A 15,834-nucleotide genomic window follows, 5' to 3' on the forward strand; every position below is an offset into this window, starting at 1 on the left:
TATGCCAGAGCCACAGCAACGCTGGATCCACGTCTGTGCCCTGCACCACAGCTCAGGGCAACGCCAGATCCTTAACCCACTGAGCAAGGCCAGGGATCGAACCTGCAACCTCACGGTTCCTAGTTGGATTCGTTAACCACTGCACCACGACGGGAACTCCAGGGACATGTAGGAGCTTTGCAGGAAAAACCAGGGAGTCGAAACCTCCAAGATGACTGTTAATTAAAGAAGACCAGACACCGCAGGGTCCTGAATCTGGCACTTTTCTGAATCTGGTGCAGGGGAGGGTGCTAGAGCCTGGGCTCGCTGAAGTCCTTCCTATGCGGTGCACCTCGGCTCTCTGGGGCCAGTGTCCTGCTCTGCCCCAGCCTGCATCCCTCAGGGACGGCTGCAGCATCTTCTGTTTGCTGATGTGGCAGGTGGGCACGGCTTAAAACCATCACTTGGGCTGACCAGTCCCGCTTCCCATCACACCGCAGCAGGCCCGTCTCAGCGGCCCGGCCTCCCCTATCGCGGGCTGTGGTTGGATGGGCGACGTGTCTTGAGTAATGACGACTTTTCTCTTATGTAATTTACGCGAGTGATGGTCTGTGGGATTTAATTTTAATGATGGCTGTGCTTAGAATCAACTCACAAAATTCCAGGAAGTGAGACCGGCCGGTTCCTGGGTTTCACCCTTCATGCCAGCCCCGCCTCCATCCCTGCCTCGCTTCCCCTGCAGGCTCCTGGTGAGCAGCCGAGGCCTTTGTCAGCATCCCCTTCGCCCCGCAGAGAGGATGGCCCGCACCCTGCCTGCAGCTCTGCCCGTGGGTACCCCACCGCCGGCCCAGGTGCTAAGCTCCCCCTGCCTCTCTGTGTCCAACCCCGCCCCTCCCCCTGAGCTGACCCCTGGAGAAGCGGGCTGGGAACCTGTCCTGCGCCATCAACTGGCCCCAGGAGTGAGCAGAGGGCCGGGCCTTGGGAAGCTGTGGTGGGTGATACGGGTCAGGACCACCTGCCCGTTGGCCCCTGGAAAGTCCATCCTCGAAGGCACTGCTGCTGGGTCTGAAACCAACAGCACTAAGGGCCTGAACCCAGCCAGAACCCAGACTGGGACTCGCACCCACGTTCTGAGTTAGAATCACTCACCCGATGTCTGGACTTGCTGAGGTTCCGGTCCTTTGTGCCTCTTCACAGAAGGAATTCTGCGAGAGACAAAGCGATGGGCAAGAAACAGATTTATTAGGATAGGACGCTCTTGAGAGATGCAAGTGGGCAGGCAAGGAGACTCTGCCCGAGGGCTAGTTTTATCTTGGGGGGGGTGAAAAGACCGCCTCGTTCTTCCTGGGGGTAGGGGTGGCTCCTCCTAGGTATCTGGTAAGGTGTGTATTCAAATCAGTCCTCAAACTCCTGCCCTGGGTCTGAATCCCAGTGCAGGCCTCGGTCCACCCCCCACCCAAGGACCTTGGGCAAGTCACTTCCTGAGGCGATTCACTTCCACTAGTCAAGCAAGCCTGCCTTGCTCTGATGGCTTTTCTGAGCAGTCATTATCCTACTGTGAGCTCCCCATCTCCCCTAAGCGTCACTCTTCAACTGTGTCCTCTCTCGGGACTTCTGCCTCTGGCTGTGCAGACTCCATCCCCTCAGTGCCTCCCTGTCTGCTCCTCTCCCAGGGTGGGACCCTGGTTTTGACTTCCGTCCAACCACCACGCACCTGCCCTCACAGCCCCCTGGAGTGGGGAGTGGGCAGTGCCTGCTGGGCGGGGAAGGGTCCCCGAGGACTTGATCAGGGCCCAGAGCCCCCGAGCCCCACGTGACCGTGAAGCCGGAAGAGGTTCTGACCTGCCCTGAGCCCACACTTCCTGAGACATCACCTTCTCCGGGACTTGCCAGCTGCTCCCCTGGGGACAGGCAGGGATGTGCCTCCACCTCCCCTACCCCCCAACTGGGGCTCTGCCCTCAAGCAGCTGTGGGATCAGGTCTGAAAACCAGTTCAGGCAGAGGCCTGGGCTCAGGAGCCGACTGGGGCTTTGCCGTAAGTCCTGGTCCTCGGCTGCTGGAGGTGAGGGCCTCCCGGGGTTGTCTGTCCTCCTATTGTGCCACGAGGGTCACACTGCCACCCTCTCTAGACCTCTCTGCTGTGCATCCTGTGGGAGACGGCAACGCTGCCCCCAACACTGAGGCCTCCCTGCAGGCAGACTGCTCCCAGCGCCCGTCCTGGGCCCGGAGGCCCTGCACCTGCTGGCCCTGCACCCACTCGCTGGGCACAGCCCTTTGGAGGGTTTTCCAGCTTCACACACTCTGTCCTGATGGAGGAGTCAGGATGGAAGGCCCCTCAAGACAGTGGACAAGGGCAGTCACCAAGGGGCTCCTGGGGATGTGGGAACGTGCGGCCCCCTCAGAGGAGACCTCAGGACACAGGAGCAGAACCAGGCCCCCAGGCTTGGGCTGTGCACGGGTGGGGGGGAGAGCGTTTGTGAGGCCAGGACCCCACCTTCCTGAGCGCGGCCCACCTGCCCCTCTCTACCTGGCCAGGGAGTGGGGCTCCAAGCAGCTTGTCGGACCCCCTCCCCATGAGCTGGCTTCCACGGCCCCACTCGCCCCATGGGCCTCGGGTCCCTCCCAGACCCAGAGAGTAGACCCACCAGCCCTCCTCCAGGACCCACCTTCCCGGGGAACTAGCCTCCCCAGCTCACAGGGGGCAGCCACGGAGGGCCAGGGAGAACCCCAACTCTCGAGGCCTCGGAGGTAGGGCACCGTGGGGGTGGGGCACCCATCCCGCCTGGCGCCAGGACTGAACCCAGCCTCAAGAGCTGCTGGCTTCGGGGAGAGCCAGACAGGAGTGAGGGAGCGAGGCGAGCCCGGGGGAGAAGGGGCTTGACCCCAGCCTGTGGCTGCCTGGACCCCTCCAGCCTCTCCAGGGTGGCCCCCAGCACACCCGTGGTCCTGGGTCCCCACACCCACGCCCTCCAGCGCCTCAGAGACAGGAGTGCCCGCCTGGGACAAGTCTCCCGGCACTGGGCTGAGAGGGCGCCTGCTTCCCGTGTGCGGCCCAGGCTCTGGCAAAGGCTCGCACCCCAAGGCCCAGGGTCCCCGCTGTCTGGGAGACCCTTCCACCCAGCAGGACCAGCCTGGTTCCGTGGGAGGAAGGGATCTGTCCTCCGGGGGGTTTGTCCAAGGGGGCCGAGGCACGAGCGCCCTGGGCGGAGGGCTCTGTGCCCCCTGAGGCCACTGGGAACTCTCAGCAGGGCCCCTCCGCGGGAAACAGCACAGCACAGCAGCTTCACAGGCAAGAGCACTTTATTGAACCCAGTTGTGGACAGGTAAGTCTCTAGCACCTGCTGTAGGAAGGGGAGGGGTGGGGCAGGGCCAGTGTGGATGGTGGGGACTTGGGCTGGGCCGTGGATGGCTGCTAGTAGCCTCTGTTACTCTTTGCATGTTGTAAAGCCATCTCGTAGACTGCTATGCATGCAAACACCAGAAGAGCGACGGCTCCGATGGTCAGAAAAATGCCCAGGACCAGAGCCCAGATGTTCAGGCACTTGGCGGTGGAGGCATAGCTCTGGGCCCCAATGATGTCTCCCACCATCTTCCGGTCCCTCGCCTGGAGGAGAAGACATGGTGAGGGGGACCTGGAGCAGGTGCAGGCCACAACCAGGCGCTGTCCTCCGGGGGCCCCCAGGGCCCATTCCCCCAGATGGGGACCCAGCCCTGGCCCGTCCCCTGGAGCCTGAGCAGGACAGGGCCTGCCGGGCCTCTCCCTCCCCTCCTGGGGCCTGGGTCTCCCTCCTCACAGCCTCCCAGCCTCTCCAGGAAGCCCCAGGCCTCCTCCTCCCCCCTCTGCTCTGGCCCCGTTGCTGGCTCAGCGCCCTTAAAGGACCTTTTCTCTTTTCTGGGTCTGAGTCCCAAGGGTGAAGGAAGGGTTTAACTGCTCTAATTGGGCCGGGCAGGGGCAGGTCTCGGGAGGGTGGAGACACAGCCCCCCACCCCACCCCTGAGCCCGCCATCCCCATGGGCACCCATGCAGCCTCGCCCCGAACTCTCGCTGGGAAGGAGCCCCAAGCCCCACACACACACACACACACACACACACACACACACACACACACACACGGAAGGACACACGCATCAGCTCCCCACACACCTCATGGCACATCTGGGCAGGGGCCTCTCCAGGCTCACACACACCTTCTTGGAGTCCCCCCGCCCCACGTCCCTCCTCCCCTGACGCCCACCCACCTTCACGGAGTAGGCGAAAGCCACGAAGCCCAGGCAGCACCAGTTCATGAAGAGGGCGTTGAACAGGGACCAGACGACGTGGTCGGGCACGGAGGTCTCGCTTCGGATGTTGATCACCGTGGTGGCCACGGGGGCTGAGGTCTGGGGAGCCCCCAGCACGGCCACCTCGTGCTCCTCCCTGAGCATCTCAGGGATCAGGTGAAGTAGGTGTTGCGGGCAGAGGAGATGCTTTGAGAAGTGGGTTTCTTGATGCAGAGACGGAGCAGGTGTGGTCCAGACTCAGGGATTGTGCTGGGTCAGGTGTGGGGATGAGCAGAAGGGGGACCTCTCTTTCTAAGTAGTTTCGATTTCTCTAAAATTTCCTTTCCCTGGCCTTTGGGGAAATGGGATTTGGCTGGTCCTTGGAGGGGGAGGGACCGCCGGTGTCAGGTTTCACTAGGGCGGTTGGGAGAGTGGCTGAGGGAGCTGAGGGAGCTCCCTGCCCTGTTGCAGCCATCCCACCACCTCCCCTCGGTCTGGGGTCGGCCCATCTCTTCCCCAGCCTGGGGGCCTCTGGCCCAAGCCTGCTGCAGGCCCTCGGCCAGCCTCCCCCTCAGCTGCACAGCCCCCACCCCCTCCACGGTCCTCCCGCTGCAGAGTCTCTGCTCCAGGTGGGGTTCGGGTCCTCCTGGCGGCAGGTCAGCAGCACCCACAGGACTGAACCCCAAAGGAGCCTCTGCTGATCTCCCAAGGGTCCCAGGAGCGGGGACACCGGGCCCTGTGGGAGCTGAGGAGCAGCCATGGTGGGGGCAGCGGGGTGCCCAGGGCCTGCATGTCCCCGCGGCCCCCGCCTCTCCTCCCTCCCTCCGGCCCCCCGCCGTGTCACATAGGAGTTGGGGTGACTCCAGGGTGGAGCTGGAGTGTGGGCCGGATGGGTCCTTGGCTGTGGGCTGTGTGGGCAGGGTCGGGTCAGCTCGCTCGCCCGGACCTAGCTTGCTTGGGACTGAAGGCCCAGCTGTTCTCCTTACCTGGGCGGAGGACCGTGTATGTGTGATGGCTCAGGCCGTGGCTGTCGCATTAGCAGCTCTGGCCTTCACCATCGTCGGTTCCAAACTGCTAGACCAGCCTCCAACAGCCCCAGTGGCTCCCACACCGTCCAGCACTCCTGGTCTCCGGCTCTGTGGCCAGGTGTCCAGGCTCTGACCTTTTTTGCCTCCTCTCTGGGTTCCCCTCACAGGGTGTCACCTGCTCCCTGCACCTGCCACCTTACTGGTGTCCTCTCAGACCCAGTTCTCATATTACATTCTCCCTGTCATGGTACCTTGTGTGGTACTTTTTCCTGCTGGGCCCATGCTGACCCAGAAGGCGGTCCTGCCCGCCTAGGCCCCTGTGTGCACACAGGCGGTCAGAGGGTTGCCCTGAGGCCTGGTCCGGGGTGAGGTCACTGAGTGACTGATACCCATAGGCCCAAGGGGCTCTTGCCTCTTCCAGGCCCTGACGTGCTGTCCCCGCCTGCCTTGCGGAAGATGTTCCAGCCACCAACAGGTCCCGGGTCCTGGCCTGGGAAAGGCAGTAGCTCAGCCTGGGGCAGCTTCTCACTCACATGACCCCCAGGGTGGAGGTAACAGTGAAACAGGGGAGAGCAGGACCTGGAGCTGTTTTCGGTGTGATAACTTTGGTTCGGTATACTGTTAATTTATCAATTATAGGACAATTTTTGATCATATGAAATTTGCATAACACAAAATTTGTCCCTTTGGCAAGGGTACAAGCAGTGGCTCTTAGTGCGCTCTGGGTGTGATGGCACAGCCTGCAGTCCTCTCCAGCTCCTGCCGCCTTTCCCACGGAAAGAGGAGCCATGCCCAGCAGGCGACCCTCTCCAACCCCTAACCCCCAATTCCTTCGACCCCAACCTGCCTTCCGTTTTCCCGGCATCCTTTTCCATTACGTGCCTTTTGTTTCTGTCTTCTTTCCCGAGCATAACATTTTGAGGCTCCATCCGTGTATCAGAACTACATTCCTTCGTATGGTCGATTCATGCGATACTGCATGCAGACATGTTTTGTTTAGCTCTTCATCAGTCAAAGGCTGGGACTGATCAGAACCCTGTGAGACCTGCCCAGAGCGGACCCCCATTCATGGCCTCTGCCTGCCTTTTTGTCTAAGAAAAACTTTAGTCAAAGAATCAACTTAGAGAAGTGAGAAAATACAGAGAAAAGGGAAAACAGGCAAGACAGAGTTCAGCCATTCAGCATAGTCAAGGGCCGTTAGTTCTTCCTCGAAGACTGTAGATACTACTCTGAGCCCCGTCTTTGGAGGCGTTTTGCAGGTGCTGAAGCCCCCCAGGTGCAAGAAGCCAACAGGACGCTGCCCACAGGCACGCAGACCCCAGACCTGTTGGAATCAGAAGGCTGATGATGCTGAGTCCCAGTGACCTCACCACCCGCCAATCAGGAAAATGTCTAGGGGCTGACCGCCCCTGCTCCTTGAACACGAAGACTCGTCGCTAGCCCCTCTAAGGGGGCACAGTCCTTGGGGCGCTCGCCTGCTGTGTCCCCTCTTTGCCCGGCAATGAAAGCTACTCTTTCTGTTTCCTCCAACTCTGTCTCGGAGTTTCTATTTGGTGTCGGTGGACAGAGGCAGCCGAGATTTCGGCAACATGGACATTGGGCTACTTCCAGTTTTGGGCCCTATGGGTAATGTTTAGAAACACTTGCATGCAGGTTTTTGTGTGAACACATGTTTTTAGTTCTCTTCCATACACACTCAGGAGTGGAACGGCTGGTCATGTGATTCAATGGTTACTTCTTTTGAGGACCCGGCAGGTCCCACAGCGGGATCACCTTGTTAGCCTCCCCCCAGCGTCGCAGGAGCGTTTCAGCCCCTCCCTCTCCTCCCTGATGGTTTTCACCGGACACACAATCGTAGCCCTTCCCTCCACTGTGCTCTGTGTGTGTGTCCTCGCTCACCACCGGCGGGATGCTCCTGGGCTCGCCGGCTGCCCGTGTGTCTCTGGAGAGCGTCTGCGCAAGTCCTTGTCCGTTTACTCTCCGGCCTGCTTGTCTCTCTGCTGCCTTTTATATTCTGCATGCTAGACCTTTGTCAGCTGTATGAATGGCAAAAACTCTCTCTCACCCTTTAGCTGCTTTTGCACTTTCTGGAGAGTGTCCTTTAAGGCACAAACATTTTTAACTTAGCAAACAGCAATTTATCGGTTTTCTTTTTTCTTTTTTTTTTTTTTTTTCTGTCTTTTTGCCATTTCTTGGGCCGCTCCCGCGGCATATGGAGGTTCCCAGGCTAGGGGTCGAATCGGAGCTGTAGCCCCAGGCCTACGCCAGAGCCACAGCCACGCAGGATCCGAGCCGCATCTGCGACCTACACCACAGCTCACGGCAACGCCGGATCCTTTAACCCACTGAGCAAGGGCAGGGATTGAACCCGCAACCTCATGGTTCCTAGTCGGATTCGTTAACCTCTGCGCCCCGATGGGAACTCCCTACCTGTTTTCTTTTGTGGCTTGTATCGTATTTAGGAAACTATTGCCTATCCAAGTTCTCAAAGATGTACACCTCAATCTCCCTATAACAGCTGCATAATTTTATCTTTATTTTGGGGGGAGGAGGTCACACCCGAGGCATGTGGAAATTTCTAGGCTGGGGGTCCATGCAGAGCTGCAGTTGCCGACCCACGCCACAGTTCACAGTAACACCAGATCTTTAACCCACTGAGCGAGACCAGAGATCAAACCCGTGTCCTCATGGATGGATGCTAGTCGGTTTCGTTAACCGCTGAGCCACAACAGGAACTCCAGTCGTAAGTTTTGAGATCAAGAAGTGTGGGTCCTTAACTTTGTTAATCTTTTTCAAGGCTATTTTGGGCCATGGATTTTAGGATCCATATGGATTTTAGGATCAGCTTGTCCATTTCTGGAAAAAAAAAAAAAAAAGCAGGGGGAGTTTTGATAGTGATTTCATTGAAACTGTAGGTCAGTGTGTGTGGTGTTGCCTAAGAGTTCAGGTCTGTGAGCGCAGATGTCTTGCCATTTATTTAGGCTTTTTAACTCCTTTCTGCAATATTCTACAGTTACCAGCGTACAAGTCTTACGCCTGCTTGGTTACATTTTTCTTTTACTAAATATTTAAAAAATACTCTAAGTGGAATTGTTTTCTTAATTATATTGTTGGGTGGACCATTGCTAGTGATTCTGATCATTGCTATGCTGAGTTTGTCACCTGCAACTTTGTTAATCTAACAGGTTTTTTTGTGGTTTCTATTAGATTTTCTATACACTTGCCATGTCATCTGCATAGAGAGATATTCCCAAGATACTTGCTTTCCAATCTGGATGTCTCTCCTTTTACTCTCTGTCTCATTGCCCTTGTTAGAACTTTCCGGATGATGCTGGATTCAAGAAGATATCTTTGTCTTATTCCTGCTCTTAGGGAGAAGCTTTCGGTCTTTCACCTGTACGCATGCTGTGAGCTGTCCCTTTTCCATGGATGTCTTCTATCATGTTGAGGAAGTGGGGGTTTTTTGGATGTTTTTATAGTGAAATGTTAGATTTTTGTCAGAGGTTTGTCTTCAGCCATTGAGATAACCTCATGGTGTTTTCTTCGTTCTGTTAATACCGCATATTAATTATACTGATTGATTTTTATTTTTAAACCATGCTTGTGTTTCTGGGATAAGTCCCTCCTGGTAGTGAAACCCAGTGGGACCCTACGGGGACATTTCAGGTACAAAAGCCCCTGCTTGTCCCCCTCCCCATTTTCTGTCTGTATAAAAAGACTTTAGCTTGTGAAAAGACGCTCGACTTCCCTGATTATTAGAGAAACGCAAATTAAACCTGCCGTGAGATACCACCTCACACCGGTCAGCACGTCCATCATTAAAAAGTCCACGAACAACACATTTGCTGGAGGAGTTCCTCCTGTGGGATTCCGGTAGGATTGGCGATGGCTCTGCAGTTTCAGGACAGAGGTTCGATCCCCGCCCTGGCACAGTGGACTAAGGATCCAGTGTTGCCACAGCTGTGGCTTGGATCTGATTCCTGACCCAGGAGCTCCATATGCCACAGGGTGGCTGATCAAGAAAAGAAAAGAGGAGTTCCCGTCGTGGCGCAGTGGTTAACGAATCCGACAAGGAACCATGAGGTTGTGGGTTCGGTCCCTGCCCTTGCTCAGTGGGTTAACGATCTGGTGTTGCCATGAGCTGTGGTGTAGGTTGCAGACGCGGCTCGGATCCTGCGTTGCTGTGGCTCTGGCATAGGCCGGTGGCTACAGCTCCGATTCGACCCCTAGCCTGGGAACCTCCATATGCCGCCGGAGCGGCCCAAGAAATAGCAAAAAAAAAGAAAAGAAAACAAAACAAATGCTGGAGAGGGTGCAGAGAAAAGGGAACCCACCCACACTGTTGGTGGGAATGCAAGTTGGTGTGGCCATGATGGAAAGCAGTATGAGGTGCCTCAGAAAACTAGAAATAGAGTTGCCACATTGTCACTGAAATGGAGTTTTAACTAAAGAACAACCCCCCTTGGCTAAGAAGGCAGCTGCAAGCCTTTCCAGCTATACTCCTCACTATGCCACCCTTCTTGTAATAATGTAACAACTGTGTGCTCTCTGTCCAAGCCAGCAGCCCTGCTCATCAGGTACCCAGCATTGCTGATCAGTTCTGCTTCTGTAACCTTGCTCTCTCAGTTTCTTAGGGAGGAACACTGTCTGCTTGGGGATGGGGGAGGCCCGGGATGCTTATGTGGGAAAATCAAGACCTTGTAGTGTATAAAAGTTACTGAGAACAAAGACCTGGTGCTCAGACTCTGAGCCTGCACCGGTGCTGAATAAACCTGGCTTTTCCATATCTCCGAGTGCTGTTTGTCTCCTTCCACTGCCACGGTTTTTGCGGTTTCCGCAACATCACAAGACACGTTTCTACAATCTTGTCTTAGTATCTTTGCCGAAAACTCCATCTTGTCCTGCTTTACTTTACCCCATCTTCCTGCTTGAAAAACAGTCGCTGTGATGGTGAATGGCTTATGCTTAAGAACAAAGACCTAAAGGCATAAGTTATTCACAGGGTCAGCAGAATGAGGACTTAATGCGTTGGTCCAGGCACGCCCGGACCTGTGCAGATTGGCAACGCAGTTTGCACAGCATGATACATGATACGTCCTCTTAAGAATAAAAGAGGAGCCCCACGGCCCCAGGGGTTTATGAGGGGTCGTTAGCTGGATATGCGTTAGCAAGGAGAAGAGCGAGGTACAAACCTAGGCACGCTGGGTTGCTGCAGATAGGCACGCCATCTGCAGAAGCACAATGGTGATTCTCTAGATGCATAGACAGCTGAGGCCCAAGCTTCCTCATATGCCAATGATTGTTCAATGCCTAAAGGTCAGAGTAAAAGCTTAATCAGCAACCGGCTCTGCGACTTTTAAAATAACTTAAAAAAACCTATATCCCGCCCCTGCAGCCCCCTTCTCACTAGCAATCCCACTGCTGGGCATAGATCTGGACAAAACCATAAATCAAAAAGATGTGCCGGAGTCCCGCTCCAGCTGGACCAGGGCTTCCCGAAGGATGGGCGGCGGCAGCGAAGGAATGGACACAGGCCTGGTGGTCATGCAGGACTCTCGTTTATTGCTTGAAAGGGCTTAGTTATATACATTTTTTTGTTTCCTTATATCGTGCGTCATACATCTTTTGACATTTTTTAACTTTCCAATCCATCGAATATTCCCCCGTGATTTTACGCATCAGGGGGACACACACAATGTTCCTTTTCCTTGTACTTCCCACTTGACTTGTCAGCATTAGATGTGCTCATGTTAACGACCTAATTTTATGGGCTGCAAAAGCATGAGTCTATTAACTTTATGGCTAAAAATATTCCTATGTGTCTAACACCTAAGGCCTGACTATATTCCATTAGTAACGGTGAGCTGCATTTATCAAAGGTTATTTGACTCTCATAGAACTAGAAACCATAGCACTGGCACTCCTTGGGTTTGGGCCAATAGACCTGACACATCATCATACAATTGACTGGAAATGGGCACTTCCCTGACTTGTTTCCACTACGTGGTACAAACCGTACAAGCTTTCCTTTGACCAAGGCCCAGTGTCTGCCCTACTCATCACCTAGCCCCTGACATGGAAAACGACTGCCTGCTGGAACACAGAGAGGCCTGTGCCCCCAGCCTCTATTTTGTCTCCAGGGTTTTCCCACAGTTCAAACAGTATGGTCCAAATACGAAAGCATTCTTTTAGGGGCTCTTTCAGGAAAGGGGGGCGTCTTAGAAATGGATGATGATCGCAGTTCCCGTCGTGGCTCAGTGGTTAACGAATCCAACTAGGAAACTATGAGGTTTCAGAGTTCGACCCCTGGCCTGGCACAGAGGGCTAAGGATCTGGCGTTGCCATGACCTGTGGTGTAGGTTGCAGATGCAGCTGGGATCTGGTGTTGCTGGTGTTGCTGGTGTTGCTGTGGCTGAGGCGTAGGGCAGCAGCTGTGGCTCCGATTCGACTCCTAGCCTGGGATCCTCCATGTGCCTTGGGTGCAGACCTAAAAATAGCAAAAAAAAAAGAAATGGATGATGATCCCAGAACGGGGGAACAGTAAGAACAGCAGGCAATTTCCGGCAAATTATAAGCAAGCATTCATCCTCGGAGTTTCCCTACTCCCGCAATTTTTACAACTACCGTGAGCAGTCTGAGAGGAAGAAGCAGGACCGTGACTTTCCCAGACGTGCCGTGCAGTCTGGGTTTCAGGTCTCCTTGGCTGTGTCAGACGGCAGACCCTCAGGAACGGCTCCTGGCAAAGATACGTGCACCCCTGTGTTCGCAGCAGCACTGTTCACAATAGCCGAGACATGGAAGCAACTTAAATGTCCACTGACAGATGACTGGATTAAGAAGAGGTGGTACATATGCACAATGCAATACCAGTCAGCCATAAACGAATGAAACAATGCCATTTGCCGCAACCTGCAAGGGCGTAGAGATTACCATAGGGAAGTAAGTCAGACAGAGACAAATGCCATAATTGGCACACTAGATGCAAACTAGTATATGTAGGACGGACAAAGAACAAGGGCTACTGCATCGCGGAGTGTCCTGTGATAAACTGTAAAGAAAGGGACACAAACGGTGTGTGTGGGTCCATATATGTGTGCAACGGAATCATTTTGCTGGACATCAGAAATAAAACACAATATGTAATCGACCGTACCTCAATAAAATTTAAAAAACAACAACAAAAAAAGGAAAGAAGTGAGCAGCTGGTGGCAAAAGGAGCCAGCAGTTGGCCTGGAGAACCGGTACGGATTTAAAAGCGAATCAGCCATCGCGCAGTCGCAGAATCTTTAGTTCCTCCCTGAAGAACATCGGTAAAGGTGTCTGATGCACTGTCCTTAGCTGTTTGTCGGATGCTAAAACCGCCCCAGGACAGAATAAGCTAACAGCGTGATGACCGGACGGCAGCCATGGCCTAAACTCTCTGTCTTGCACGATTCTGAGAACCGGCCTCGAGAAAGCAAGAACAAACTGACCATGGAACGGAATATTAACCCGCTTAAAACAATCAGACAGTGACCAGACCACCACATGACCAATTTCAAGATGACTATTGGAGCCGACTGTGCTGTCCTGCATGTAGCCCCTGCCTGCACACCCTTGAAACTTTTCTTGAAAACCTCTTGGCCCTGATCGGCAACTCGGAGATGGCTTGGGGGACATCGGTCCGCCATCTCCCCAGGTTGCTGGCTTCCTGAAAAAAGGAGCTTTCTTTTCCCACCAAGCCTTGTCTCTTGAACTTTGAATTTGAGTGATGAGTAATGGAACCTGAGTTTGGTTCTGGCTCTGGCCGGTAATAGCCAGGGTGTAAAATCCCTTTAATATGCTGCCAGATTCAGTTTGCTAGACTTGGCTGAGGATTTTTGATTGTGTATTCATAAGGGCTGTCAGTCTGCAGTTTTCTCTGCTTGTAGTGTCCATATCTGACTGCTGGCCTCAGAATGAGTTAAGAAGTGTTCTCTCCTCATCAGATTTCTGAAGGCGTTTGAGGTGGATCAGAGGCTGCCATCTGCGAGGCTGCACAGAACTTGCAAGCGAGAGGTACAGCCGGGGCGAGTTAAAATTCCACTAGGCTCTGTACAGAAGTTTCATTATTTTTTCTTGATTAAGCATTCCTCTGATTTCTGCAAGCTTTTTATTATTTTCCAGAGTCTGAAAATGTTGAGTCTGATAATTTTTGCAAGTTTCCCCCTGTCTTTGTGGAGAGACGGGCTTCTGGAACGCCCCACCCCAGCATTTTTCTGTGCAGTTTTTCACAGCTGGCACTCACATCCCTGGTAATCGAAAGACCCGCTCCAGCACCTGGACAGGAGCTGGTTGCAGCCCTGGGCTGTCCCCATCAAGAGAAGCATGTAGGTACACGGGGCCTCCTGTTTTCAACATTGAACGGCTAAGATTTGCACGTGTCAGTGAAGAAAAATGCCAGCTAAAAATTGTAAAAACAATAAAATGGGGGTTAAGGACCACAAAATAATAAAAAGAGTGACAGATGACAAAATGGCAGCCTGCTGCTAAGTGTGTGAGGGCACGTGGGCCAAGGAACACATGGAGTCCTGGCCCAAGCCCCTTTCTCGGCGGGTCCCTGGCAGTGGGACCCGTCCCTGCCCAGCAGGCATTGCCCACTCCAGGGGGCTGTGAGGGGAGGTGCGTGGTGGTTGGCTCGTCCTCATACCGCGTCAGTGGCTTCCGGGTAAGAGCCGGGGTCGTGGGGCTGGCTGGCAGGGACGTCTGGGGTTGCTCCCCAACACCTACCCCTGCTGGGCGAGAAGTCAAAACCAGGGTTCCACCCTGGGAGAGGAGCAGACAGGGAGGCACCTCAAAGCCCAAGGTGGCAGGGGTGCCACCCCCACCAAACCTCTATCTCAGTCACCAGTCTGGCCCCAGACCCAGATGGGCCTGGCGGAGACTGCAGGCTGCGGCCGTCCAGCCCCTGGGCGTCCACGTGCAGCTGCTGTGCCAGACGCCCATCAGCCGGGCTGGGGCCGGGGCGTGGACCAGGACCTGGGGAAGGCGATCTTTCCTATCCTGTCTCCAACACGGCCACGGCCACCCGGTGACTTGGTGGCAGAGCTGCCCGCCACAGGAGGCTTGTGTCAGACCCACCCAAGCAGGGATGGGTGGACCCAGCAGCAGCGCCGTGGAAGATGGACGTGGAACTTTCCAGGGCCAACGGGCAGGTGGTCCTGACCCGTGTCATCCACCACGGCCTCCCAAGGTCGGCCTCCTGCTCACTCCTGGGGCTGCAGGAGAAGCACAAAGGTCTTCTCCAGAGGAAGATGCACCCTCTGTGGCAAATACCCTGCAGCGGGGCTGGTCCCTGGGATCAAGGAATTTTGTGCCAGTTGAGAGACAGAGCTGTTGTCGAGATGAAATCATACAGATGAAATGGCAAAGTAGGGAACTCTGAACCCCCTACGAAAACAAGGAAGAAACCATCAAAACCTTTCAGAATAAGGAGTTCCCACCGTGGCGCAGTGGGGTTGGCAGCGCCTCGGCCGGTGTCGGCGCGGTGGGCTCCAGGGTCAGGCATAGCTGCAGCTGTGGCGTAGGTCCCAACTGGGGCTTGGATCTGATCCCTGGCCCAGGAACTCCATCTGCGGGGAGGAGGCCAAAAAGGGAAAAACCAAAAACCAAAAACCAAAGCTCAGAATCAGCTTAAAAAAAGTGTCGAGGTAAAAGCATACGTCACCTAAAAGTTACCATTTCTTATTAAAGCTCACGGTTAAGTGTTTTCCCCATAAGCTAGTTTTCCAAAATTTGGATGAGCCTGGGAGGACAGAGAAGGGACAGAACCTGCTTGATTTATTCCTTACCTTCTGCATCCCACGGCTCTGCTTCCTGCTCACGAGCCAGTGCTCCGTAGCTGAGCCTCTGGGGCGGGGGCTGCCCCCGACACCAGCCTGAGGTCTCCTCCTCCACCCAGGACCACCGTCGGCGCTCAGCCCCGGGATCTGGGAGCTCAGGGGGAAGCGCGAGTTCACGCAGTTGGGCGCCTATGATTCAAATGCCCACATGCTCGGAATTCCAGTCTCGGGTCAGCATCAGCGGTAACGAACCTGACCAGCAATCTCTAAGCACGTGGGTTTGACCCCTGGCCTCACTCAGTGGGTTGAGGATCTGGCATTGTCGTGAGTTGCTATGTAGGTTGCAGACTCAACTTGGATCCTGAGCTGCCGTGGCTGTGGTGTAGGCCGGCAGCTGCAGCTCCAATTCAGCCCCTAGCCTGGGAGCCTCCATATGCCGCAGGTGCGACCCTAAGAGGACCAAAAATAAATAAATAGATAAAAAGCTCACATGACGGCTCTCACATCAGCTCAGCCAGAGCCCACGAGGGGAGAGAATGGTGGGCCAGCTTCACAACAAGGCCCAGACAGGATGGGAGAGACCCCAAGGGTGGCAGTAGGAGCCCCCTCCACTTCCTGGAAAAGCGAGTGCAAAACGCCCTGAGCCCGCCTCCTGGGGAAACGGGAAACGTCAGCAAGTGACAGAAGCCCAGAGCTTCCTTCCCCCAAGGCGCTGCTGTTGGGTCCCTCCTGGATGACCCGCAAGCTGTGTTCAGACCCCATCAGGA

At 55.0% G+C, this 15,834-nt stretch overlaps 1 protein-coding gene across 1 annotated transcript; it reads right to left on the reverse strand.

Moving 5' to 3' along the window:
* LOC100626247 (interferon-induced transmembrane protein 1-like) lies at positions 3,262-4,637 on the reverse strand. Its single transcript, XM_003354408.4, has 2 exons — positions 4,219-4,637; positions 3,262-3,583 (listed from the first exon to the last, which is right to left on the reverse strand). The coding sequence occupies exons 1-2, from the start codon at positions 4,402-4,404 to the stop codon at positions 3,392-3,394; spliced, it is 378 nt and encodes a 125-aa protein (XP_003354456.1). The 5' UTR covers positions 4,405-4,637; the 3' UTR covers positions 3,262-3,391.

This window comes from Sus scrofa, chromosome 2 (genome assembly GCF_000003025.6).
Source record: "Sus scrofa isolate TJ Tabasco breed Duroc chromosome 2, Sscrofa11.1, whole genome shotgun sequence".
Classification (NCBI taxonomy): domain Eukaryota; kingdom Metazoa; phylum Chordata; class Mammalia; order Artiodactyla; family Suidae; genus Sus; species Sus scrofa.

Bases quoted from the DNA above. Each gene is read 5' to 3' on its own strand.
- LOC100626247 (XM_003354408.4), bottom strand. From the start codon at position 4,404: ATGCTCAGGGAGGAGCACGAGGTGGCCGTGCTGGGGGCTCCCCAGACC. The intron at 3,584-4,218 runs GTGGGTGGGCGT...CTTCTCCTCCAG, and splicing joins CTTTCGCCTACTCCGTGAAG to GCGAGGGACCGGAAGATGGT.